This window comes from Buteo buteo, chromosome 2 (assembly GCF_964188355.1).
Source record: "Buteo buteo chromosome 2, bButBut1.hap1.1, whole genome shotgun sequence".
Classification (NCBI taxonomy): Eukaryota; Metazoa; Chordata; class Aves; order Accipitriformes; family Accipitridae; genus Buteo; species Buteo buteo.
The window spans coordinates 36,658,029-36,683,034 of record NC_134172.1 but is presented as its reverse complement, the minus strand read 5'-3'; the positions used below and the strand labels follow the sequence as shown (position 1 = coordinate 36,683,034).

General features: G+C 40.3%; 1 protein-coding gene across 1 annotated transcript in view; it reads right to left on the bottom strand.

Annotated features, from left to right (window-relative positions):
- STK31 (serine/threonine kinase 31) overlaps positions 1-22,754 on the bottom strand; it is a 42,742-nt gene extending 19,988 nt beyond the window's left edge. Inside the window, exons 1-12 of the mRNA XM_075041970.1 lie at positions 22,701-22,754; positions 22,153-22,249; positions 21,818-21,856; positions 21,656-21,708; positions 20,101-20,199; positions 19,019-19,093; positions 18,106-18,264; positions 16,045-16,400; positions 13,986-14,154; positions 11,836-11,951; positions 10,261-10,420; positions 3,681-3,803 (exon numbers count right to left, since the gene is read on the bottom strand). Of these exons, the coding sequence (XP_074898071.1) occupies positions 3,681-3,803; positions 10,261-10,420; positions 11,836-11,951; positions 13,986-14,154; positions 16,045-16,400; positions 18,106-18,264; positions 19,019-19,093; positions 20,101-20,199; positions 21,656-21,708; positions 21,818-21,856; positions 22,153-22,249; positions 22,701-22,754 (1,500 nt within the window). The remainder of the gene's footprint in view (positions 1-3,680; positions 3,804-10,260; positions 10,421-11,835; positions 11,952-13,985; positions 14,155-16,044; positions 16,401-18,105; positions 18,265-19,018; positions 19,094-20,100; positions 20,200-21,655; positions 21,709-21,817; positions 21,857-22,152; positions 22,250-22,700) is intronic.
- Positions 22,755-25,006: the final 2,252 nt, after the last annotated feature.

The window sequence follows — 25,006 nt, the reverse complement described above, 5'->3', positions numbered from 1 at the left end:
TACATGCCTGATACCTGAAGGCCCTCTGAAACAAGTTTTACAGTCTAGAAACTTCTATTTCTATCTAAAAGCCAAGTATTCTGCAAGTATATGAAGCATACGGTCTACCTCCTTTTGACTTGTATTGGAAAAGAAACTGAAGTGCTGCACATAAGGGAAAGGCATTGAGGCTAAAGTTCAGGGCAAGCAGAAATCACTTTTAAACAAAGGGCAGTCTGTCAAATGACCTGAAGAACAAGCAGGGAGGAATGTATCAGTCAAGTACCAGTGGAGACAACATCCTGACAGAAAGCAGACTTCCTTGCACCTGGGTAGAAAGTCCCATGATGAAAAATACTTGAGAGCTACATTGGTGCTTGCAGGCAATTTGCTGTAGTTCAAAAGAGAAAATTCTCCCTGAACAGTGGGATTTGACTGGATAAACCTGTGCTTTTGTAATAAATAGCATCCTTCAGCTTTCAAAATCCATCATTTTACTTACCCACATCATTCCTGACAAGATCACTAACGAAACCCCGAGAAAGGCTGTTGACAGTTTGCTTATACACAGTGTTTCACTTTTTTTCTTTTGTCAGATCCCAGAACATTTGAGTTAAATATCACAGACCTTCCAAAACAACACCTAGGTCACATAGATGAAGAAAAACACCAAAACACCTCTCTCTCCTCCTCTTGAAAGAGGTTTTCATCTTTGCACCCCTTCAGATGCAACAGCCAATACCATGAAAAAAGCAATATGACAGAACTTAAAGTCACTTGTCAGGAGGCAGCAGCAATGGCCTCCCCTTGCCAAGGGCTGCCAGGTAGTGCAGAGGTGAAGAAGTGAGCTTGACCAATTTTGTAGAACTACACATGATGATGCCACAACCAGGCCCCAGCTCTACAGACACAGCACAGCAAAAGTTCAGATGGGGGCCAAAAGCATAACAATTTCCTCACATTATAACTAACTACAGTGACACACACACACACCCCCACACACACAGAAAACTCCACCAACCCAAACCAAACAACAACAACAACAAAAATCGACCAAACAGTATCTTATGAAAATTGTAAAACCACTTTGATAACAATTGTTACTACAATGAACAGCATTCATTCAGTACAACAGATTGTTTAAAACAGCAATTTCCAACAGAGCCAAGTGACATGAGCTTTGTACAAATATGCTTGTCTATAAGTAAATACAAGAAGGAAGTTCGTGCTAAATTTATGGAGGCTATTTAAATCACTCAAGTGCACAACAGATTTTTCTTGTATTCTTTTTTAAACAGCTGGAACTTAACACACCAGGATACACATGGATAGAAAATAGCATGGCAAGACTTTGAAGCCAAGTTCAAATGGAACAGTCTGAAGGAGGGAGAAAAAAAATCATCCCATTTAACAGCAGCCAGAAGCGGGTAATAGAGCTGAGAAAAGTGCTCAGTAACAGTTTCATATCCAGTATCACACTCTGTTTACAAAAATAATAGCACTAGTCACACCAGAAGAGTATCTGCATGCATTCCATCAGGCTGTCCTCAAGGAAAGAATCCTGTAAGTTACATCCTATTTCTTCCCATTTCTTTTTCATAATACAAACACACTTCCCTAAAACATTAGCAACTTCACCAGCATATGGATATAGAAGCAGGCTCCAGAAGGATAACAAGTTGCCATATGAAAACAGCTCAGTGGTATACAAGAACTTGTCCCAGTTGCTATCTCTAAGCACCATAACTCAAAGGGAGCAGAACAAGCTACTACACACTATCCATGGGGCAGAGGAAACATGCTTTACAGACAGCTAGCACAGAACAGCTGACCAACTCTTCAGCTCACACCCTAGCTTTCTTTAGAGTAACTTACGTGTATGCCCACACTCTCAGCTTCCCTCTTCACCAATGCAGTATTATCACTTGGAAAGCATAGAGCTCACTGTTTATTTCGGTCCTAGCCAGTTGGACCAACTGCAGCTGAAGCTGTTTGAATTTGTCTGTAGTTGAGGCCAACAACAATTCTCACCAGAAGGTATAAAACAAAAGCCAGAAGAGATGTATGATGCAGAAGAGAGGTTTGCAATACACAGCCTCAGTGAGAGGGGCATTAGCTCCCAAGCTCCTGTTCTGAGAGACAGTGGAAAAATACTTGTTCTCTAGGACAGCACAGCATGACCTCTTCAGCTCTTTAAAACTGCAACCAAGGTTCTCGCTGATACTTGGTAAAAACTTATTTCTGTTTCCCTGCTTGGGAAAACTGTTTCAATCTTCTAGCTCCTAATACAAGAGAGGACCATCACCACAGTTAAGCTAAAGCCCAAAATTCACTTAACACGCCTAGCAGCGTTTCAGTACCCCTTCAAGTATTTTCAAAACACTATTAAAATTTCACTGCAGTGCAATTATCTAGAAGATGCTTAATGCCTACCACCTAGTGGATTAGCACAGCATAATCCTTAAACACACACCAAAAAAAAAAAAAAAAAAAAAAAAAAAAAACAAACACCAACAAACCACACACAAACCCAAACCCCAAAACCAACCACAAAACAGAACCCCCCTGGCCCCAACACCACACCACGACTTTCCTCTATCTGAAAGAGCAGGATCCACACAGGGCCTCCAGTGACAGAAAGTCATGAAATGCCAACCATCCAACCCCTTTTTGAATTAAGACACCAATTTGCATATCAGACTAGAACCAAAAAATAAGTGTATCAAAACATTTTTTTGAATGGCATTGAAAAATAATTCCATTAGAAATTGAGTAATTCCATGAAAATTTGAAAGCTTCAATTTATTAATGCTGCTCCAACCTTAAACAAACTTATGTGCAGCCTGTAATCTTGGTAATTTTTCATAAGAACACAATTTTATACATGTGTGGATGAATACATCTCTGGAATTTGTACAGACAAGCTGTCAAACTACTGCCAAACTTCTTCCCCTCTCCATACACACTTGCACAGTCAAAATAAAAGCAAGTACTATTTCTGAAGTTAAAAAGAAGAAAAGGAATTATTTCTAATAGCAAAGGCCAGTGACACCAGCTCGGTAATATTTCTGTGGGTAAAGTCCTCTTCAAAAGTTCTCACTGCCTCTACAGAGCCTATTTCCCCATCTACTTCCCCATCTTCTTATGTTGGGTTGACTGAGAGGGAGAGAGACTCTTGCTATAAATATATGCTTCTGTGGTGTTTAACTCTCACCTTAAAAAAAAAAAAAGAAGCTTAAAACACTTCACACCTTGCTATACTAGTCCAAACTACACAGCCACCTTAACAGAAAGGCCTAGGAAAGCATATAATCCAACCATAAAACCCACCACCACAATTTACAGGACAACTGCATTGACTTTTTAATTGTAGGTTCTCTCTTTAACACCTGTCTTCTACTAAATATTCTGTGCTTAGTGAAATCTTGTTAGTCACCAAACACAGTACCATAAGAGAAAAGCCGTTGCTCAAATCCAGGATCTAGATAATGATTTCCCTCGAAATAAAACATCTAGGAGACCAGGATCACAAGTAACACTGAGAACTACAGGCGTCAGATGTACAACTTAACTTGGAAGTATTATCTAAAGCTTCATCTGCTGCTGTCAAGGTCTCCAACTATAAAATGTGTAACATTTAAGAAACACCCTCCACAGATTCTCTGTTTCAGAATCAATACTGATAAAATCAACCTCCTTACCTGTAATGTTCTTGAGCGCTCAGAGAGGGGCAGCTGATCCACTTCCAAAATTAATTCTTCCGCTGCTGAATACAAGTTCTGCTGCACCTCATCCCTCTTGGTAATCAATTCATCTCTTTCATCCTACACAGAAAGAAAAGCAAGTCAGCAACTCACACCCAAACACCACATACACGATGTGGAAAGTGATATAAAAAAGCATTAATCCTTGCAAAGTATGAATAACACAATACATGCCTGACTAGGAATGAGTGAAAAAACAAATTTTGTTTTTAAACTCTACTCCTATGACATGACCACCTTGCACAAATACAGCATCCTTTACAGTGTAAAAATATGACATTATCAGACAACTGAAGAAACAGTTTCTGCATGACTGTTGATAACAATGGGAGTCCTAACAGCCCCTGTAAACTTAAAATGTCCTTGTTGTCCTGCAGTTTTTGATTGTATTACAGAAATTAGAATTTGGATTATCCACACTTATATACATGCCAAATTACATCCACAAAGTCAGATTGCAAAAGATTTCTTGCTGGAGAAGAATTTTCTAGAATAAAAAAAAAAACCAAACACAAACTTTACCAATTTTTTTCTTTCCTTCTAGCAGGAAAGACAGGTGACTTGTAAACTCCCTACTGATTATCTGCAGTAAGATCATTAAACTAAAAATAGTTTTCTAGAAAACAAAAACAAAGTTTCCCTTGGATGACTGGCAGGATTAGTTCTGCTAATGGGAAAGGAACCCCACATTCATAACAGACAAGGTACCCAACAGACTCACCAAACCCAAACCTCTCAAAATGGATGAAGGAAGTTAAAATCTATACTCAGAAGCACGTTTGCAGTGTTCTTTTCAGTAATTTAACTCAACATGCCCACAGAAATATGAAAATACATATGTGAACATGGAAGACCAAACTACAGCTTTACAGACCTGCTGTAAATATTTGCTATTTCCTTCTACATCCATCTTCAAATATAAAAAAGTAAAATGATTGAAGGCGCTATAACGCACTGTCCTGACACATGTTCCTTTCTCCACCCTGCCCCCCCATTTCCATTTAAAGAAATGGAAAACAACGGAAGAGTTAACCATGGCACTAATACCAGTTTCACATGGAGCCAAAGAGGGGTCAAATGAACACTTCCTATTAACAAGCAATATAGAATATAAATGTATCTGTAATATAAATATGTATACACAAACACAGGTTCAAGAGTGTTTTTAAATTTACATTATCCAGTGAAATCTTAGAAGTTTACTTAATCGGGAGTTTGTAAGTATCCACAGAAGATAGACTAGAAACCTTTCGCCTGTAACAGACAAGGACAGAATGAGATCCCATGGTTGGAAACTGATAGGTGGACAAACTCCAACTAAAAGTAAAATCCCAAGTTGTAGCATACACTGCTTTAAAACTTACATTAGCAATTGAACAGATGTTGTGATTCAGCCAGATATTAGTGGGCTGGATAATAAAAATCAGTGGATTAAGTTCTATTATAAAAGGTGAACACAACGTAACTGCTTCAGCACTTAAAAACATGAAACAACAACAACAAAAAGATTTTAACAGGCAGTTCTGCACTTCTTGGGCATCTTGGGTAACCAAAAGCACAGACAATTTTTACAGACTTCCTGCTGGTTTTCCTGCATGAGACAGGATTTAGTTTGTAAAAGAATACTGTCACACTGCATAAAAAGGATTAAGGACCCCTTGTCATAAAGAACACTTTTCAAGACAAGATTTCTGCAGAATATTAGTTTAAAAACTAGAGCGATGGAGACATAATGTAGTAGAAGATTCAGCCAGGCAACCAAACTCCAATTAATACCAGGTTCAAGCAGTAGAATAAATTTAATAGTCTACACATGTCTAAATGACAATCCAAGAACTCAACAGACAGCTCAGGAGCCACAGGCCAAGTCTCCTTCCAATGTCTGCCATTTAACTGGGTACATGTGACAGTTCATGGCTCAGATAATGCCTGTTAAGTAACAGCAACTTTAGAGAGCATGAAGTACACAGGCAATATTTTAATAATCTGCTTTACAAAAACGTAAGCTCATCACAACAGCAAACAGTAGAATTAAACTCCTTTAAAACAGGCTAAACACTTCTCAAACTACAATATTTAGTTTATTTTGTGTCTGGTTCATCTTATACCTCTCAAAAAAAAAAAAAAAACAAAAAAACAAAAAACACCACCACCACCACCACCACCCCCCCACAAAAAAAAACAACAAACTACACACAACCAATCACCAGACTCGGTCATACCAAATGCCAAGCTAGCTTACCACCTTGTTTCCAATAACTATAGCAATGCTTACTAAAGTCCGTAACAGCAGGATATGTATAGTGCAATCACCTCATCGATGTATTCTTGCTTTAGTGTGATTTAATGACCTCATAAGCAAGAGAAAAAAAAATGAATCCCCCTCCATGGATAAGTTCTAATCCATTTTTAGAGCTTATTTCTACTTTCAGCCCCAGTTTTTGGCTCCCTTTAGTGCAAGTTACTACTTCGCAGTATACGAAATAGCTAAAACTAGCTCTGGCATCAGCATCCTCATTAAACAGCTCTATTTATCACACCCTCCCCCACTTTTTTTTTTTAAATGAGCAACTGAAGAGTTCTTTTTTTAAACATTGGCATGATTATTTCTAAATCCTTCCCACAAAAAATGTTTTGTGTGTACATTACAGTCTCCAATAAAGTAACTCTTGAGTAAGTTTCTAAATGAAAATCAGAAATTAAGCGATACATCCATAAAACACTATCTACAATGTCTGAAAAGTCAGTATTTGTATTACACCCTATTAACTATGGGTATCTACCTACAGTGCAATCAGGGCAACTTCTAATTATCCCTGGTTTTTTCATCTGTAAAGCTGCCATCCTCTCAGTAACTTTTCATAGGAGAGCTGGTTAAGTGATCAGCACCACTACCTTCCTATTTGGATGCTGAATTTACATGAAACTCTATGATTAGTTTTTAATATATTTTTAAGCATTTCCACTCCAGAAGAACCACCTTTGTCATTTTCATACACACCATGCCCCAGTACTACCTCATTTTACCGATTACCTTTTATGCTTCCAAGACATACGTTACACAAATACCTTATGAAGAACAAATGCTCCAGTTGCCCATCTTCGTTGTTGGGACAGTATCCAGGAGAGACCCAGTTAAGCCAGCATAAACCAGCTAAGAAAGCACAGACAATGGAAACTGAAATAATGACATTTACTCTGCACTCAAACTTTATTGGGTTTACTCATGCCTGTGATATTTGTTTAAGATGCATTAGGTTTCCCCCAAAGCAAGACAAGATGTTCACTCCCAAGAGCTTACAAACAAATGAGGCTTGTGACAGCAAGAGAGGGCATCAGCACTGCAGGGAGGTTAAAGGAAGAGCACATTGCTTAGGCAACCAAATAGCAAGAATTAACTTAGTAAAACAAATTTTGGCAGCTAGGTTGACAGATTAAGCAAACAGTTAAACAGTCTGCTAGTTTAATAGCCAGCTATTTCATCCATCTGTTTGGGTTCACTGGGCTTCCTGTACACTGGATTTAACTGTACCTCATTTTAACTGAGCAGGAAACAAAGTTAGTGACATTAAGATACTTGTTAGCCTATCTACAGTCAGTATAAGTTAAGTAGGGATGACAGGCAGAATAACAAGCACACCCTTTTACTGTGTGCATCCTGAACATTTCTTGTATTTGCAAATACAGTAGCCAAGATTCTGTGGCATGTTAACAGCATATAAAATACATCTTTAAAAATCAAAATGATTCTCAGGAAAAAAAAAGTTAAGTCACTACACTGCACATTGAAACAGGATAACCTTTGTGGTACTGTAGCTCTAGCATGATGCCACCAAAACTCTTGTTCTGTACCCTTCACCTGCCAAAGTCTTCAAAATACTTGAGACAAATTCCACAAGAGCCTTGCGATGTCCTGCTTCCAGCTGTTACCAATTCATCTTGAAAACTAAATTAATTCTTCAGGGACCTCTACACTTCCACACACATTCCCACTTGCATACCCTTTGCGGCACTCGGGCACTTTGGGGGATATGTGACATCTAGCAGAACTCCCATCTTCTTTATTTTTCCCTGTTTAATAAAATATTTGTGACACTACCATGACAAATCCTCTCTTCAGATAGCAGGAAGTTTTTTTTACAGCAATGGTGTGCTCTTGAAAGTCGGAAGATTTCATGCCACCGTTCATTTACACCTTAGCTTCGGCAACCAGGAACAATGTCAGAATAGGGCGGGTGGGATGGGGACATGGGGGCTTGCTGATTTCTGAACAAAACAAGTTCTGAAGCCATGTGTGAGGCCACACCTTGCCAACATAAAACAGAGGGCTACAAAAACACATGTGGAGCTACCAGAAGCAGCATAGTGCTGTAAGCTCATTTCAGCTGTATTTCGAGTATTTTGGCAGCGTAACACACTGCAACACATCATGTAGACGTGACTTCATTGTTAGCCATTCACAACTGAAACGGGTGACAATGTCCAAATTGTCTAACATATTCCAACAAATTAGTCCATCAGAAAAACCTCAAGCACTCTTCAAGAATGAAACCTCTGTCATGATATTTCTCATGGAAAAATGCTGCTTGCTGAGGCTGGCAACTCAAAACAAAAACAAAAAAAAAACAAAAAAAAACCACCCTAAACCTCAAACACACTGCCACCTGAATGACAGCAAAGCAACCATCTCCTCTATTGAATAACCAATTTGAGACTCACCAGTCACACCACTGTATCTGCATCTGTCCTAACTCTTGTCCACGTTAAGAGTTTTCTTTCCATCTATCCCCAGCCCAACTAAGTCAAAGCAAAACTGGACGACTGTGGTGGTGCAGGCACCTCCAGGCCACATTGGGATGTCAGGACCAGCCAACATTTTGTTCTTGTGCAGTGAGTTGGGACAATCTTGTACTTTCTTATCCTGGCTACAGTACAGTGAGTTAGGATGATTAGGCATTCCCTAACCGTACATGAAACTCCTGCCACCTGGATCATGGCCCACCTTGGAGGGTGTCAGAATTACCTGACAAGAACTATGGCCAGAATGGAAATAATTGACCAAAGTCACCTATACATAGTGGTCCTAAGCAAGACCCTTTCAGCTCTCCGGGATCGCAGCAGGCTGTGACCCAGTATCTCCCCCTAAGTTGGGACACCTCTCGGTAGATTTCACGAGGATTTTAAGTAGTAGATATTGTGAGGATTTCAAAGAGTAGATTTTACAAGAATTTCCAAGATTGTCTGCTGATAGATGCCAATAAAGAAGAAGGGGTCAAAGATCATCTGCTGACAAATGTTGACGAAGGAGAATAGTGAATAATTTGCTAGAATTTGATTTTGTGAGGTTTTTTAAAATCATTTGCTATCAATAGTTTACTATAATTGGCCAAGAGGGAAAATCTTGATTATAGGTTAACCTCTATATCTGTGTGTGCGTGTGATGTAAGAAACTCTGTAGTGCTGACAGCAAACTTTATTAAATCACTCTGATAATTGGCTGCTGATTAAGCATTGTTAAAAATCATTCTTCTACATATTACTTCCCTATACAAGATGCAATATTAAAATGTCATCTGCTTGTTAACACTTATCTTAATGCTGCCAAGTTTAAACATTTGACTTAGTTTTTAGTAAACAAAAGAATCTCTTTTCACCTACAGCAATCAAATGTATGCCATGCTATAGATGTTTTAATACTTTTCCCTGCATGAGCAACAGAAACAGAACTTACTTGGATTCTCCTCATGGCTCATTATTTTCTAGTCCATTTCACGAGCTGTTAAATTCAGCGTAATACAGCAATACTTCTTAAGCAAAAATGTTTAAAATATTTTAGGTTATACTTGAAAATAGTTACAAGATGTTTGCTGTCATTCTCCCAGATGCACAACTACCATCCCTTCCCTGCCTTACCACACACAATGCCTGCCACAGACCCGGGAACCTTCCCGTTCGCAAAAGCAGCATCGCTGCACACAAGAGACACAGTACATAACCATCCTTATCAATACAGCCAGGCCTGCATACCCAGGCAGGCTTTTTCAGATCTGTGGTTGCAGAGAAGTTGCACCAGATGGCAGCTTTCCCCTATACAAGTCCATCTTCCTCTACAACGGCATTTGCATACTGCTCTCCCTACACCTCCCCATGCAAGGGAAGCATAGACTAAGTAGTGGCATGCTGCTTTAATAAAAGATTTTGAAGACAGACACTGCAGCTGCACAGTCGAAGTGGCTTCTAACTATTACAGAGCAGAAACCTTTTAGCTACAATGTTCTGATTTCCTTATATTTCTTTACAAAAATCAAAGGTGTCAAAAAGTCTAGGTTTAACACAAAAAAATACTCCACAAATACATCAGTTGTGGCAAAGGTAGCAAAGCCTCTGACCTTACCTAGCAAAGGAGAGATGTTTCCATGCTGTGCTCATGCTATCCAGCTATGCTTGTAAGACTAAAATACTCTGTCAATAGCTGTTAGATTATAGCTCTTGAGAAAAAAACATAATTCCAACCTACCACATTTCTGCATAACTGAATCCTCTCTTGAGCCAAGTCATACTCTGTCCAAATCTTCTGCAATTTTTCCAAGGAACACGGAACAGTGAGACATCCTTCTGTGACCACTTTTATGGCTTCGGAGAGCTGCTCCCCAAAACAACTGTTCTTACTTGTGTGCCTAAATTGTAAGGAGGAAACAATGTTTTACCAGTATTTTTTTTTCAATAACTCAAGCAGTTTAAAAATCAAAGCTATTCAGACCCCTTGAACATACAAATTTTTGAGATAGCACCTGCCTAATAACCTAGGTCCTTTCAAAAGGTAGCAGCAGCAATTTGTCTCATTCAGCTATTAAATCTTTTTTTGAGGAAGGACCAAGAATACACTCATTATACCTCACTATTAACGAGGTTGTATGTGGAAATTCTCTCCTGCTCTTAATTTCTCTTTTGTCCTATTTCCCTCCTTGGTTTTTTTTCACCCATCTTCCACGAACACATACACCAATACACACATTCCTTCTTAAAGGAGCTCATGGTCATTCCTATTTCAAGTCTTCTTCCCACTGCAGTTTTGTCCCTTCCTTTAAAACCAGAAGGGTAATTTGGGCTACCATAAGAGATAAACCTCTCACAGCAATACAGATACCCAAGGAACTCTGACTACCCAGTTACTTTTAACAACTAGCTGCATTTACTAATTAGCATCTTCCTTGAAAATGGAATTGAAAGCTCTTCTTGCAACAGCTACGGTAAAGGAGCAGAAGTGAATTGAAGTCATCTGATAAACATTGAGAAGCATACAACAGAAATTCCAGTGTGAGCTTCCAAAAAGCTCAGGTTTCACCCTTACTTTTGGGCAATACTCCCCTCTGTATACAACACTACATTTTCCTTATGTCGTGGTTTAACCCCAGCGAGCAACTAAGCACCATGCAGCCGCTCGCTCACTCACTCCCCACCCAGTGGGATGGGGGAGAAAATCGGGGGGGGGGGGAATAAAATCTGTGGGTTGAGATAAGAAGGGTTCAATAGAACAGAAAAGAAGAAACCAACAATGACAATGATAACACCAATAAAATGACAACAGTAGCAATAAAAGGACTGGAATGTACAAATGATGCGCAGGGACGGCAACTGCTCACCACCCGCCGACCAACACCCAGTTAGTCCCCGAGCATCGATCCTCCCTGACTCCACTCCCCCCAGTTCCTATACTGGACGTGATGTCGCATGGGTATGGAATACCCCTTGGGCCACTTTGGGTCAGCTGCCCTGGCTGTGTCCTGTGCCAACTTCTTGTGCCTCTCCAGCTTTCTCGCTGGCTGGGCATGAGAAGCTGAAAAATCCTTGACTTTAGTCTAAACACTACTTACCAACAACTGAAAACATCAGCGTTATCAACATTCTTCTCATACTGAACTCAAAACATAGCACTGTACCAGCTACTAGAAGACAGTTAACTCTATCCCAGCTGAAACCAGGACATCTTAGAAAATTAACAAAACAAAACTTTTGGGAAAAAAGCATGCAAGACTTCAAGAGATAAGCAGGGCAATGATAAACAGTACTATTTTAGAAAAAATATACATACCTGACTTCTTTTAATGCCTTCACCTTAACAGCCAAACTTCTTATTTTTGTTCCAACATAAGTACGCAGGGTTTCCTCAAAACTTTCAGCAGTTTTCCTGGATGCTTCCTTCTCTCTCTGAATTATTTATCGTTTGTAGAGCAGTGTTTCAACAAACAGAGATAAAGGTAGATCAACAGTCAGCCAGGGTTAGTAACATGCAGACCACAATTTAGACTTTTGAAAATTAGAGATAAACACACACATATGCGTGTACACACACAGAGCTGGCCCTCCTAAAAACACTAACAAAATGCCTAGAAAGACATACAAACCACTGAGAACAATTTTATTTTCTTTAATACCCTCTTAAAGGTAAATGGTTCATTTACTTCCTCTCATTTCAGTAGTGATGTGTGCAAGTGTATTTCTTCAATTACTCCCCATTTGCTAGCAAGTCTTCAGACAACATGGAATTTTTTCTTCCCTTGCTAAAGAACTCCTACCCATTAGTTCACAGAAATCAACTCCAGGACCTCACTAAACTCCTTACTCCCACCACTACAACACCTCAAAGTGGTGCAGCAAAACAAGAACTCTCGCTGTACGTACAACCATCCTGACCTTCCTACAAGGAATATTCTTAAGACAAAATAAGGAATATTCTTGACCCCAAAAAAGCCCACAGACCACATCAGGCTATATCCCTCAAGAGGTAACCTAAATTTAAAAGCTCTTGCTCTCATACCACAGAGATGCTTTTATAAACTCCACCTTAGGTAATGAAACACAGCCTTTAAACATTGTTAGCCTTTCAGACTCATTACATATTACATTAAAAAAACAAAAACACCAAGAAACAAACAAACAAAAAAACAAACTTAGAAGGATTTAAATAGTTTTGTATTTGTAGACAAGCATCCAAAGTCTCATGACTGCAGGGTGTTTTGGTTTTTTTTTAAGTGCCTCTTAAAGCCACCACCACACATCACCCTTCTAAAACAAACCATTGCCTACCATAGTGTTTTGAGCACGGAGCAAATATTTTCTTACTTAAAAGAATATCCACAACCTTTTAAAGCAGCTTACTTGCATTCAACACAAAATAGTAATTAAAATTTGTAGAAATTAGGGTTTTTTTAATTAAAAAAAAAAAAATCATCAGACTATATATAAGAAATGCTTCTAGGAATTCCTTGCATTCAAGTATTTTTTCTGAGCTGCAGACATGTATTCTGTTGCTTGTTAATTTAGTTTGCATAGAAATGCACAAACATCGTATCTTCAGTGGACAGAGAATCTGTGCAGTGACAGGTTAGTATATGTAGAAACACAGGCGTTCTAGGTAGAGGTAACCAAGTAGCAAAGCTGGTTATGAGTAGTTTTATTCTGCAAGAGAGAAAAAGGAAACAGCTGTTTGCAAGTTCAGGTTTGGGAGTGTCAAAGGGCTATACACAACAGCAGATTTTCCTTTCGCATCTGTAGAGAGAAGAGTTTGCCCAACATTTTTCTAAGTTCATGGAAACACAACAATCTTTCACACAATCTCTTCTTACTACTGCTGTTTATCACACTTAAAAACTTTCACAGCATTTTTAAGTCTATCAGTAACTATTACTAGGTACTGTGCTTCTCAGATAGTGCTAGGAACATCCCCTGGAAAGAAACATAAGCACCTTTTCTATTAGGCAGCAATTAAGGAAACGATAACTTTTATCCAGTTCTAGAATTCCACAGCTGCTATGATTCTGTGAAGCTTAGGAATTTTCAGCCCAACACACAAAAAGCTCTTTTTCCCCCTCTAAGTGAGTGAAAAAAAGGCAAGGATTACATCCTTATACACGAAGCATGTTCTTAATCACAAAGTGTAAAACTCCACGTTCAAACTGAACACCTGCAACCAAACCACCAGTTGCATCAAGCACGGCAGCAAGCCAGTATGTACACCAAGGGGAGCTAGGGTCCAACCTGGACTGCAAAGGTGTGCTAGCACACATTGACAGCATCTCCCTGCATCAGGGCAAGAGAAGTCTTCACGCAACCAGATAAATCCTGCTGTATTCCAAACAACAGTGCACAGCTGAACTGCAGTACGATGAAACCATAAGATAGAAGCATTGTCAGAAACATTTGCAACAAGGAGAGAAGCATCCTCTTCGCATTTCCACATACCTGAAGTTCACATTTCAGCTGTTGAACCTTCAGTTCTAGTTCCTTCTGCCGCTGCAAGAGATTTACATTCTCTCTTCTGAGAACTTCTTTCTCTTCAGACCGCTTCTGATCTGGTCTTATATCTGCCAAGCTGGTGTCTGACACTGAGGTAGAAGCTAGCATTTTTTCCCTTTTCAAAATGAATTAAGAGGAATTAATTTAAAAAAAAAAACACCAAAACACACAAAAACAAAAACACCCACAACGTGTATTCTTTCATGCTATTGTAATTTCAGTAATGACTACAGAACACCACATCAAAAAGACTACAGAAGCACCTACAGAATCATGCTTTGCTTCAGAATTTGTATCCTTCTCCACACCAGTCTTTACAAGACTGTTACACAACACTACGGAAAAAAATACATCATTTGAAGACAACCTTTTATATGTTTTCATAGTCACTAACTCAAAAGTCTTTCCCATCCAAAAAACATCTTACAATACCACACTGCAGACCCAGAAAAGTCAAGGTCTGTTGTAATTCATCTTCTACCTACTAAACAAGCCAAAGCGCTTTAACATTATTGTTTTGGATCTACACCCTGAAAGTTATTTTTATAACCAAGAATAGTGATGCGAAGTTATCTGTCTCGGAGTACTGTGACAGTACTGTACAGCACCAAAGCTCCACTAGACCCTACATCAAATTCATCCTCAGCTGCATGGCTTTGGTTACAGCCTAGCTTCTCTCCTTCTCGATTTCCTTCGCAGGCATACCACCCCAAAAATGCCTGCAACATGCAAAAAGTTAAAGGACGCCAGAACATACAGAAATAGAATAGTGAATCTGCTGGCTGCTCAGGCCAGTCAGGATAGCGTTGTACACAAAAGTATCTCAATGCTGCACACCACCAAAAAAAAAAAAAAAAAAAAGCTATTTCTTTTATTCAATTAGATTCAGAGCATATCTGTAACTCAGAAAACAGGGCAGATGAGACTATCAAAATAATTCAGGATGAGGCACTTTACTATAAATTTAGACTTTTTTGAAGAGCACTTCATTTCATCTTAGTATTTGTTAACAGCTTAGACTTGCCTAAATGATCTAACTGTAAAACAGATTTGGATACCATGCCAGTATGTGGAAGGGTGTGCCCTTAGGTGAGTCATTGAAACGCTGGAGAAGCTCAAATTATGGAACATTAGCAAACCCTAAACAAGTTTTTTTGCAGAACATTACTTCTTACACCATCTCAACTTTCTGAATGCCAAGTACCATCTTTCCCACCCACAAACATTTTTCTCAGCAGCCTGTTACCATGGCAATCCTAGAAACTGTAGGACAAGTCTCTTTAAAAAGATTTCTGACAACAACTGTAATCGCCAGCTTACCATCACCACTTGTCAATGTAATTACAAGCTGCAGAAACACCATTATCCCCCAAAGCTTACTTCAAACCATGATTGCTGGCTTTATTTCTTATAAGCACATTGTTACATTCCTAAACAAATAAATCAGCAAAGTATGTTTGTCCTGCTAGGCAAGTGTACTTTTACATTCCACATCTGTGTCCAGTGAGTTTTTAATAGAGGTACGTAAAGTCTTAAGCACAAGCCTATGGAAATTACACAGATGCTAAAACAAACATCGTTGCATTGCCTATCACTGCAAAATCTGCTAGTGGCCCAGTGTCCCACAACCTTTCCTTTCAGCTAAGCTTTCTGCTACCTTCTCCTCTGCTTACTAGCTGCTACCCCTTTCTTCTTTTTCAAAATCTTGCATTAAGATACATAAGAACAGTTTGTCTCTGGAAATCAAATGAGGAAGAACAGGATATCAAACTAGCAACAACAGTAATGAACAGTTTTCTACATACTACTGTCCCAATTCCCACCACCACAGCACGCGCGCACTTCCCTTCCATTGAGTACCAGTATTACTTGCTGCTGGAAAGACAGAAATTGAACCTTGTATTTTAGATACTCAATTCCCCCTCCACCTTTTCATAAGCCCACATCCCAACTAAGCTAATCAGATCATTCATACAAAGTTTTCTATGACATCCCACTGCCTTACTTTGGGGCAAACATACGGTTTCCAGTAAAATTCCGATTCCTTGTGCTGGCAGCTACTTGGTCAAAGTACCCTCTTGATCTACTGTACAGTGTGTGACCAGACCTGTTTATCAACAGTGGAACTGTAAGTTTTATCTTCCGACGCTGGTTTTCAACGACATCTGTTTTTTTCTCTTCTGCATCATTAGTGTTTCCTGGAGATGTGCATTTTGCAGCAAACCCTGCCTTGGCCACCTCTTCCCCAATATCTATTTTTTCACATTCTGCCTGGGCAATAATGGTACCATCTTTGTGCTTGGCTTTGTGACGTATTTTTATTTCTTTTTCAAAAACTAGGCTGCTCAAGAACTTCTTTCCCTGTAAAAAAAAAAAATACAATAAAGTTGTGTACTGCACACTGAATACTTTTGGCTGAAATCATCCATCTTTCTCTTAAGAAAAAGAGGACATGTTTAATACCAAAACCCAAAGAGCTGCACAGATAAAGCCTATGTTTAACACATTTATTCTGAAACAATGCTGCATCTGTACAGCTACAACTGTACCTGATCTAATCATTGTCAATGCCAGACTGGACTTCCAACACCAACAGTTCTCCCTCTGTGTTCAGCTTTGAAGAATTCAGTATCATTTATAAGTGACATAAGTTCCAAGTCCCATCAACTCTCAATAGAAGCTGGCAACTAGGTTATCCAAGTCTTTTAGAAGATACTTTTAGAAGACCAACTATTTAACAGTATTATACAAAACTGTATGAAAAAAATATTCTGATTCTTACAATTTTTAACAGCCTTTCAATAAGTGGTCCAGAAGTTGAAATAGAACATAGCGACAAATTATAATGCGTATGTATCTATCTTACTGAAACTACTCATTTAGAAAGTGGAAAATGCCAAAATTGGCAGCTATCAGTTTCATCAGTAATATCAAGGAAAAACAGCTTTGAAAGACTGAGGAATGCACTCAAGACCTTCACAAGACATCTAGGAGGAAGTTATCTTTTATTAACAGGGTTTTTTTCTTTTTGCCCCACCACTTCTGAAAACAACCTGGTTTTGCTGAAAATTAAGAACAGAGGGGGTGGGGGCAGAAAAGCTACACAGAGCAAGCAAATAAAGCTTTAGCTCAAGGAACAAGAACTGTAAAAAAAAAAAAAACAAAAAAAAAAAACACCACCACACCACCACACAAACAAAACCCCATGGAATTGAGAAGAGATTTTCATCTGTCTTAAGTGATCACATTAAGCAATGTCACTAGGACCCCAGCGATGAGACCATACACAAGGGGTCTCAGGATCTCCTCTAAACGATAGAGGGATACAACAAGGCAAGCAGGACAGCCACCTCCTGCCTCCTCCTCCAGCAACTGCTGCTCCCAAGCCACCAGCTGGAGAAGCACAGGCAGTGCCAGGGACAAGCCTTGAAGAAGCCTGCCGTTAAGACTGTAAGTGGTGTCCCAGAAAGGGAGACCCCCACTAGTAAAACTCGACCAAGGGTCACCAGTGCCATGCAGAAGGGCTCAAAGATTTCACCAGTCATGTTGGCATCAGCTCCTGAGCTTTTCGCCTTCATTGCTGGCCAGGGACGAGAGAGTTCCTACTACCACTCACATTCACCTGAGATTCTCTCTCTCCTCACCAGAAGTTTGTACAGCAGCCAGGCACACGGCGTTCAAGCAGCTCACAGATGTAAGTGAATTTATTGCAGTTTCTGTGACCAAGGGAGGTATTTTTCCCTCTGAAGGGAAAGAAACAGAAGTACTTTGTTTCCTCGGTGCTAGAACAAACTCAAGTCAGTCAGAAATAGGCCTGAGGCTCTGAAGATGGCAAAAGCATACTCTAAAAATCACCCCCCAGCATAACCTGAACCGTTTTTGATAAAACCATTTTAGTTTCTAGAGTATGTTCAGGGTAAGAGATCAGACACTCCTTCCCAGCATGCCCTACCTTCACAGTTAAACATCCAGCTCTTAAAATACTCCTCCTGGTGACACTGTGCTGATACTTGGCAGCACCTGTTACAGATCGCATCATCTAAATGCTTCAAAATCTGCTACTCACCTGGTCAAACATGTTTAAGTTCTGATGAGTTGGTATCTGCAGTCCCCAGAGCGCGTATTTCTTGGCAACACTCGGACATTGCAAGTTTGGTGGAATTTCAACTATGTCTGATCTATTCAGAACCTCAGAATTTCCATAGTCAATGTACAATACCTGACACTGCAACAATAATTTAAATCAGCAGCAGTTGCACAAACCTCCCACAGAAATATGCAGACAGCTACTAGAATATAAGCATTTTAACACATATGCATGTTGCAGAGATCAGAATCTTCCGTACTAAGCCTAGACACCCTTCAGAGGAAGGAACGGAGTAAGAGAAATCTCTTAAGTTGGCACATGTCTAGAAGCTTAGCAACAAAACTTTAAGTAACAAAACAGATCTTTGCTGGCAATTTTGTTTTCCTCTAAAAGCTACGACTAAGAAGCAATACAGAAGACTTTCTGCAATGGACATAGAGGCAATCTAACGTTTTCAAGCCATTCAGCCTGTTTCAAAATTATAGTTTTAAATAGGAATTATTAGCCTTCTGTATCAGTCACTGAATGCTGATTAACAACTCTTTGAGGTCATTTGCATCACTGATAACATGTCACATGAAGGCTGCCATTTTCACCACTCAGAAGTTTTGAAATTAAATTACATTGCTTAACAACATTAACTACCACTCATTGTATCTCTTGATAAAGAGATTCAACTGCACTTCGCAAGTATATCATGTTTTGCCAGTATTTTCATCAGCATTTTCAAAAATTACAGGTCACTTGGAAGTCATGTCCCACATGTTAATTTCACTGGTTTTAAATGCATTCACACAGAAAGTTTCGAAAAGAGGAGGAGTTGCATTTATTTCTATCATCCTGCAGGTAGAACTGATACGATTCATGACTTAAAAAAAAAAAAAGTTCCTGCCTTTTCGCTGTTGATCACTCGCTGTACCATGCATCTGTACCAACATCCATCTTCAGAAAAACACCCACCATAAATCTGGAAATTAGGAAAAAAAGATCAAGAACAGCACTCTGAAAATACAAGCATACCTCAAAATGGTTATTTGTAATACATTACAAATCTTATTTTCACACTCTCCTATAATTATCCCAACAGCGGTATGAAAACAAAGTAATGCATTTGATATCCTATCTCTCTTAACAGTATATGCTAGATGCTTCAAAAACATAATCCTCTACTCCAAAAACAAGAGCTCAAAGAAAATTTTGCAACTAGAAAAACACCAACATCTTACACAGCAGACTCCCATGGCTTTTCTGTTAATGTATTGCTACAATATTTTATTGACACTGATGGCTTAGTAAGCCCAACAAAGGAAGAAGCCAGTCACATCACAAACATGCTGGGTTTGCTCTTGGTGCATTTTCTTCCTTTTCCAAGAGGAATGTAGAAGGTCCTGCACACACAAACAGTTCAAACAAATCGTTTTATTTAAAACTTACTTTGCAATAAGCCATCAGTAGTTCACACACAAAAAACAAAAGTTGCCATCGCTCTTTGTATGCTTCTCACAGAACTGCTATTAAACATGTCCTTGTTAAGAGTACTCTTAAGAGTACTTTGTCCAGCACATTTAACATTACAGGTTTCTGTACGATCTTCCACACTGCTTGAGAAGGAGCAAAGAATCACTTCTCTGAAAAAGTGTTGCTCTCTTGTTAAAGACAACCCATAATGTATACTGGACAACAAAAAAGAATTCAGCATTCTGTGTATTACCTTCTTGTAGTATTTCCTGAGTGTTAAAAAAACAACTATAGTTGCATCATTTAGCTGAAGTCTGAAGTGCAGAAAGATTTAAACTTGCTCACACAAAATAAGTGTTTTCTTTAGGAAAGCCAGCAGTTCTTAAATAGGTCTTAACAGAATATAACCCACAGCATAATCAAAGATCAAGAAAATACCTAAGAAAATGGTTGCACAGAATTAAGGCTTTTACATCTAGGTGAAAAACAAACTCCACATACACACGACCTACTTACCTTACTAAAATCAGGTGTGCCAACAACTGCATTAGCCCGAGGACAAGCTTCTGCCAGCGCACAACTTAATTTCAAGAGGTCATTACATCTACTGACATTCTAAGTGTGGAGAGAGGGTATGAGTTATTAACTGTCAGTTTTAATAGATCCTTGATGACTTAACAGCCAAAAATTAGATCAAAACAGTTGCACTGCTATTGAGGCAAGTAATGCCCCACCTTAAGCTTTCAATCGTCATGATTTTAGTTGCATTTGTAAGCTGCTCCCATTTTCTTCCAAAAATTAATGAAATGGATCAGGGGCACGTAAGGTACCCCAGAAAAACAGTTCGCAACTAACATTTCTAACAGTTAATTACCAGCTTCTGCAATCAGTACGCAGATCTTACTTATCAATACTTCCTCACAAATTTTAGTACGTATTTGGTGTTCTTTTTCTTTCTCTCCTTAATACAAGGAGACAACAGCTCTGGCATACCCCTCACTCTCTGTACATGCAAGACTTGGGTTTTGGTTTGGCCGAGAGAAGCAGTGTCCTTCCAGTTACAACTTGTTATCTGAACCACTGTAAGACTGGCTCAATTCCAGTAACATAGCATTTATTAGACAACATTCTACTCATAATTCAAATGAAAGGATCCAGAACTTAGAGCAGGAAAGAAAACACTAGTGCAACTAAACATTTTGTTAACCTTAGAAGTACACTCCTAACTTTTGTACCCTACAATATTAAACAAAACACTGTGACTGAGTGTCAGAATGCCAGGGTAAGAACATAAAGGAGAATTACCTATGACTATTACATCTAAAAATCCCTTTATCAGAAGAAGCTATTCCATAAACAGAATGAGTAAAGTCTGGTCCCCCACCCCAGATTCCTATTAGGGACATGACAACCAGCATTACCACCTCCAACTGGCTCAAAACTACACACGTGTTGACTAATATGCACACACTTAGGCACACACCAGTTAACCCACAGACCAAACAGAAAAGGCAAGCTTTGGTACTCCTGATTTTCCCCTCTCCCTGCTGCACCCCCCATATTAGTGAAAACTATTCATTGTTTTGTTTTTTTCACTTTTCCTCAGTCCTCCTGTCCAACATCCTCCTGCCCATCTACACAAAACTTTAAAGGACCTAGCGTCTTTGAACCATCTCCATGTCAAGTTTCATTAAAACTGCCCCAAATTCTCAGCTGTTAGAGTAGGGGATCCTGCTCCTGCAGGGCTCCACCTGCCTTCTACAGTATTCTTCAGTCAACAGCAAATATTTTAAGCCTAATTTTTTTTTGTTTGGCCTACCAAATATTCAAGAAAACCCAGCTACAATTCAAATGGATGGATGAACAATTCTTCTTGACATTTCAGAAAAGAATAACTGATTTCAGTTTAAAAGGGAACAGTAACACTTGCAATTCTGAAATCCAAATTAACTATTTTCCCCCAATATCAACTGCTATCATTTATTCTTACTTCTACAGAAATCTGGGGGGTGGGGGGTGGGAAGAAAAGATTAAACATCTCAGTTAAAATCAAACAGTTCTCTGAATTCACCTGTGCCCAAAACGTTACAGCATCTTCAATGTGGCAGCCCACAACATCTTCAACTTGAGGGGAAAGAAAAGAAAAAAAGATTTAAATTATTCTCAGATGCAACGTAAATTAAGATTATGGGTTGTATGGTCATTATTTTTTTGTTAAACCACCTCGCGTTACCTTTGCCATAGTCCGCGTCTCCATCCATGACAACAGATTCTGAAACATTACAAGATATCTACGGTTAAAGGAGAAATTAAGGTTTTCTTCCAGAGGCCTGTGGCGCGGGGAGGCCCACGGGACTTCTCCCTGCCCCGAACACGACAAGACAGGTTCGCTGCTTCGTGGGCGCCTGCCCTCCTACCGCCTCACCCCCACGCTTCTCCTCAGCCCTTCTCCCCGCCAACGGAGAGGCACCCGTTTCTCGCGCAAAAAACGCTTTTTTACGCCAAGACCCGCCGTAAGGGCTGGCACGGCCGCGACTTCCCGCCAGCAGAGCAGGGTCCCCTCCTCACCGCGCAGCCCCGCGCCCCTGAGGAACCCCGGCAGCGAGGGCCGGGCGCCGGCGTCCCCGCGACGGAGCGGCCCCGGCGCGACCTGAGGCGACCGGCCCTGCGCGGAGGGGAACGGGCCCCGCCGCCGACCGCACGTGCTCCCGCCGCCGCCGCCCCTCAACGCCCGCCGCCGGCTCTGCGCATGCGGCCACCGGCCCGGCCCGGCCCAGTCCCGGCGGGCTCTTCAGCGCGCCCCGCCTGCGCCCGCGGGGGGAAAGGGGCGCTGCTCCCGCCCGCCGGCGAGCCCTCGCCCCAGCCCCAGCCCACCCGGCGCAGGGGCCGCGCCTGCTCTTCAGAGCTCGCGGGCGCCAGGCTTTGCCCGCAGCTCCGTGAGTGCGCGCCCCGCCGATGCGTCCCTCAGCGCACAGAAGGGCGGCGACCGGTGCGTGCCGGCCCTGCAGCTGAAGCGCGAAGGAAGCGGCAGCAGGGAGGCTCCTGCGCGGACGACGGCCTCCCCGCTCCCCTCGCTCGTGCTCCTCCGACGGCGCTCGTCCCTGGGTTCCGCATACAGCGTGCTGGCAGTTTTCCTGTCCTAATACGAGAATGAAGCTGGACGAAGCCATTAGCGAGGTACGGGTTGCCAGCGACGCGTCACGGTGGAGTCCGGGGCCTTCCCTGGGGAGGTGACCGAAGGAGGACGTGGGCTCAGTGCCCACCCAGGGCCGGCCGGCACAGCGAGTGTTAAATCAGAGCTAAAACCGGTGTACAGCCAACAACGATTTACTCCACCAGAAGACAAATGCTAAGGGCTCCAAAGCGAGAGTAGGCTTCTAGACAAAAGTAGTATCTTCTGTTATGAAAAAAAAAAAAAACCCAAACAGGTACACCTGTGCAAGGTCTTTTAGACTGGAAAACCTTTGTTGCTGTTTTCAGTTACATTTGTGCTAAGAAGAAATACTATCGCTGCCTGCAAAGCTGTCTCTTCTCTTAGGCCACCTGGCTACAACAAAACTACAGCTAGAGGCTCCAGGGACACGGAGACACGAGACCTGGAAACCATTTAATATGCACAACATGTTGTAAAGACACTGACAACTTGACAAAGTAATTCCGCACGGATGCCGTTACTGGCTGTGAATTCACACATCACACTCCCCTTCCTCCCAAACCTGAGACAGACAGATGCGTTTTATATTTAGTATCAGAGCAGCACAGAACGGGGAGGAGCCCCTTGCCCTCCACTTAGGATCGCTGACCAGTCTCTACTACCATAAATGGCCAAGGTACACCTAAGCCTTTTCATAGGATGATTAAAACTAGTGAAAAAAAATGCTGTGCTACACTGTAGGACTGTTACAATAATGGCAAAATATTGATTCGAAAGCCAGCTATTTAAAAAATGAGACGTGCTTAAGCATTGCCTACGACCTACGCAATTAGGCTTTAACAGCTTACAGCACTCATGTGTATGACAACAAACCATTTCCCCCGCGCCCGATTCCTTGGATTAGAGTCAGAAACGGTCAATACATCTAGCTGAACAACAGATATACGCCCACAAATAAATCATATAGCTGAACCCATAACTTATCTGTCCCATGATACTATGTTCAAAGTTCACGACTGCTCTCAGGAAAACAAATCATCGACAAGTACACCTTAAACTGAGCTGTTTATTTAATGACCACTGTTAATGGCAAACATAGTAGCATTTCGTCTCTGCTTTTACCGTTACAAAAAAATTTCTTTTTTAATAGAAGTATAAAGAGATTTCTCAATAGAATTGGAGGTTGCAATTTGGATCCTACAAAATGATGATTTTTTCTTTTTAGGGTAAAAACAAGAGTAATTCCAGTTAAGTATAAATTTCACTTAAGACATAACATCAGTGTCCAGTTTTCACAGCCAGCAACATTATGAGATATATTGTACCTGGTTTTTCATGTGTAGGTGTGGATAAAAATTCTGCAAAAAAGTACTACATGAATACCAAGAAGTCAAAAGTATGCCTTCTAGTAAGGAAAGTAGGTTCTTTTACTTTGACATCATCAACATGGGCGAAAAGTGGTCAGAACTCCTAAGCAGTATTTAATGCAGTTAGTATTTTTAGGATCCCACCTGTTTTCCAAATAAAAAGAAAATCATTAAATAAATGTAATAACTTTTACATATCATTTAAGTGGAAATGTTAAATAAATTTAAGCACAGAATAAAATTTTTAAAAATTGACTTTGATAAAACCAGTTCATGATGATCAAAGTACAATTTAGTAAGACTGAATTTGGCAGAGCAAACACTTGAAACTGACAAGTATTTTTAACTCAAAATGTCAATAAAAGCACAATACATTATTTCCTAAAAGCAAAAAGTTATGTTATCAGTACAAATTCAAGTTTTTTGTAACCATTAAAACCTCTGTCTATAACAATATTTTGCTGTGAGTGTCCTGGTTTTGGCTGGGATAGCGTTAATTTTTTTTCTAGTAGCTGGTATGGTGCTGTTTTGGGCTCACTATGAGAAGAATGTTGATAACACACTGATGTTTTAAGTTGTTGCTAAGTAGCATTTATACCAAGTCAAGTACTTTTCAGCTTCTCATGCCCAGCCAGCAAGAAGGCTGGAGGGGCACAAAAAATTGGGAGGGGACACAGCCAGGACAGCTGACCCAGACTGGCCAAAGGGGTATTCCATACCATGGGACGTCATGTCCAGTGTATAAACTGGGGGGAGTGAGACTGGGGAAGATCACTGCTCAGCAACTAACTGGGCATTGGTCAGCGAGTGGTGAGCAATTGCATTGTGCATCACTTGTTTTGTATATTCCAATCCTTTTATTATTACTGTCATTTTATTATTGTTATCATTATTAGTTTCT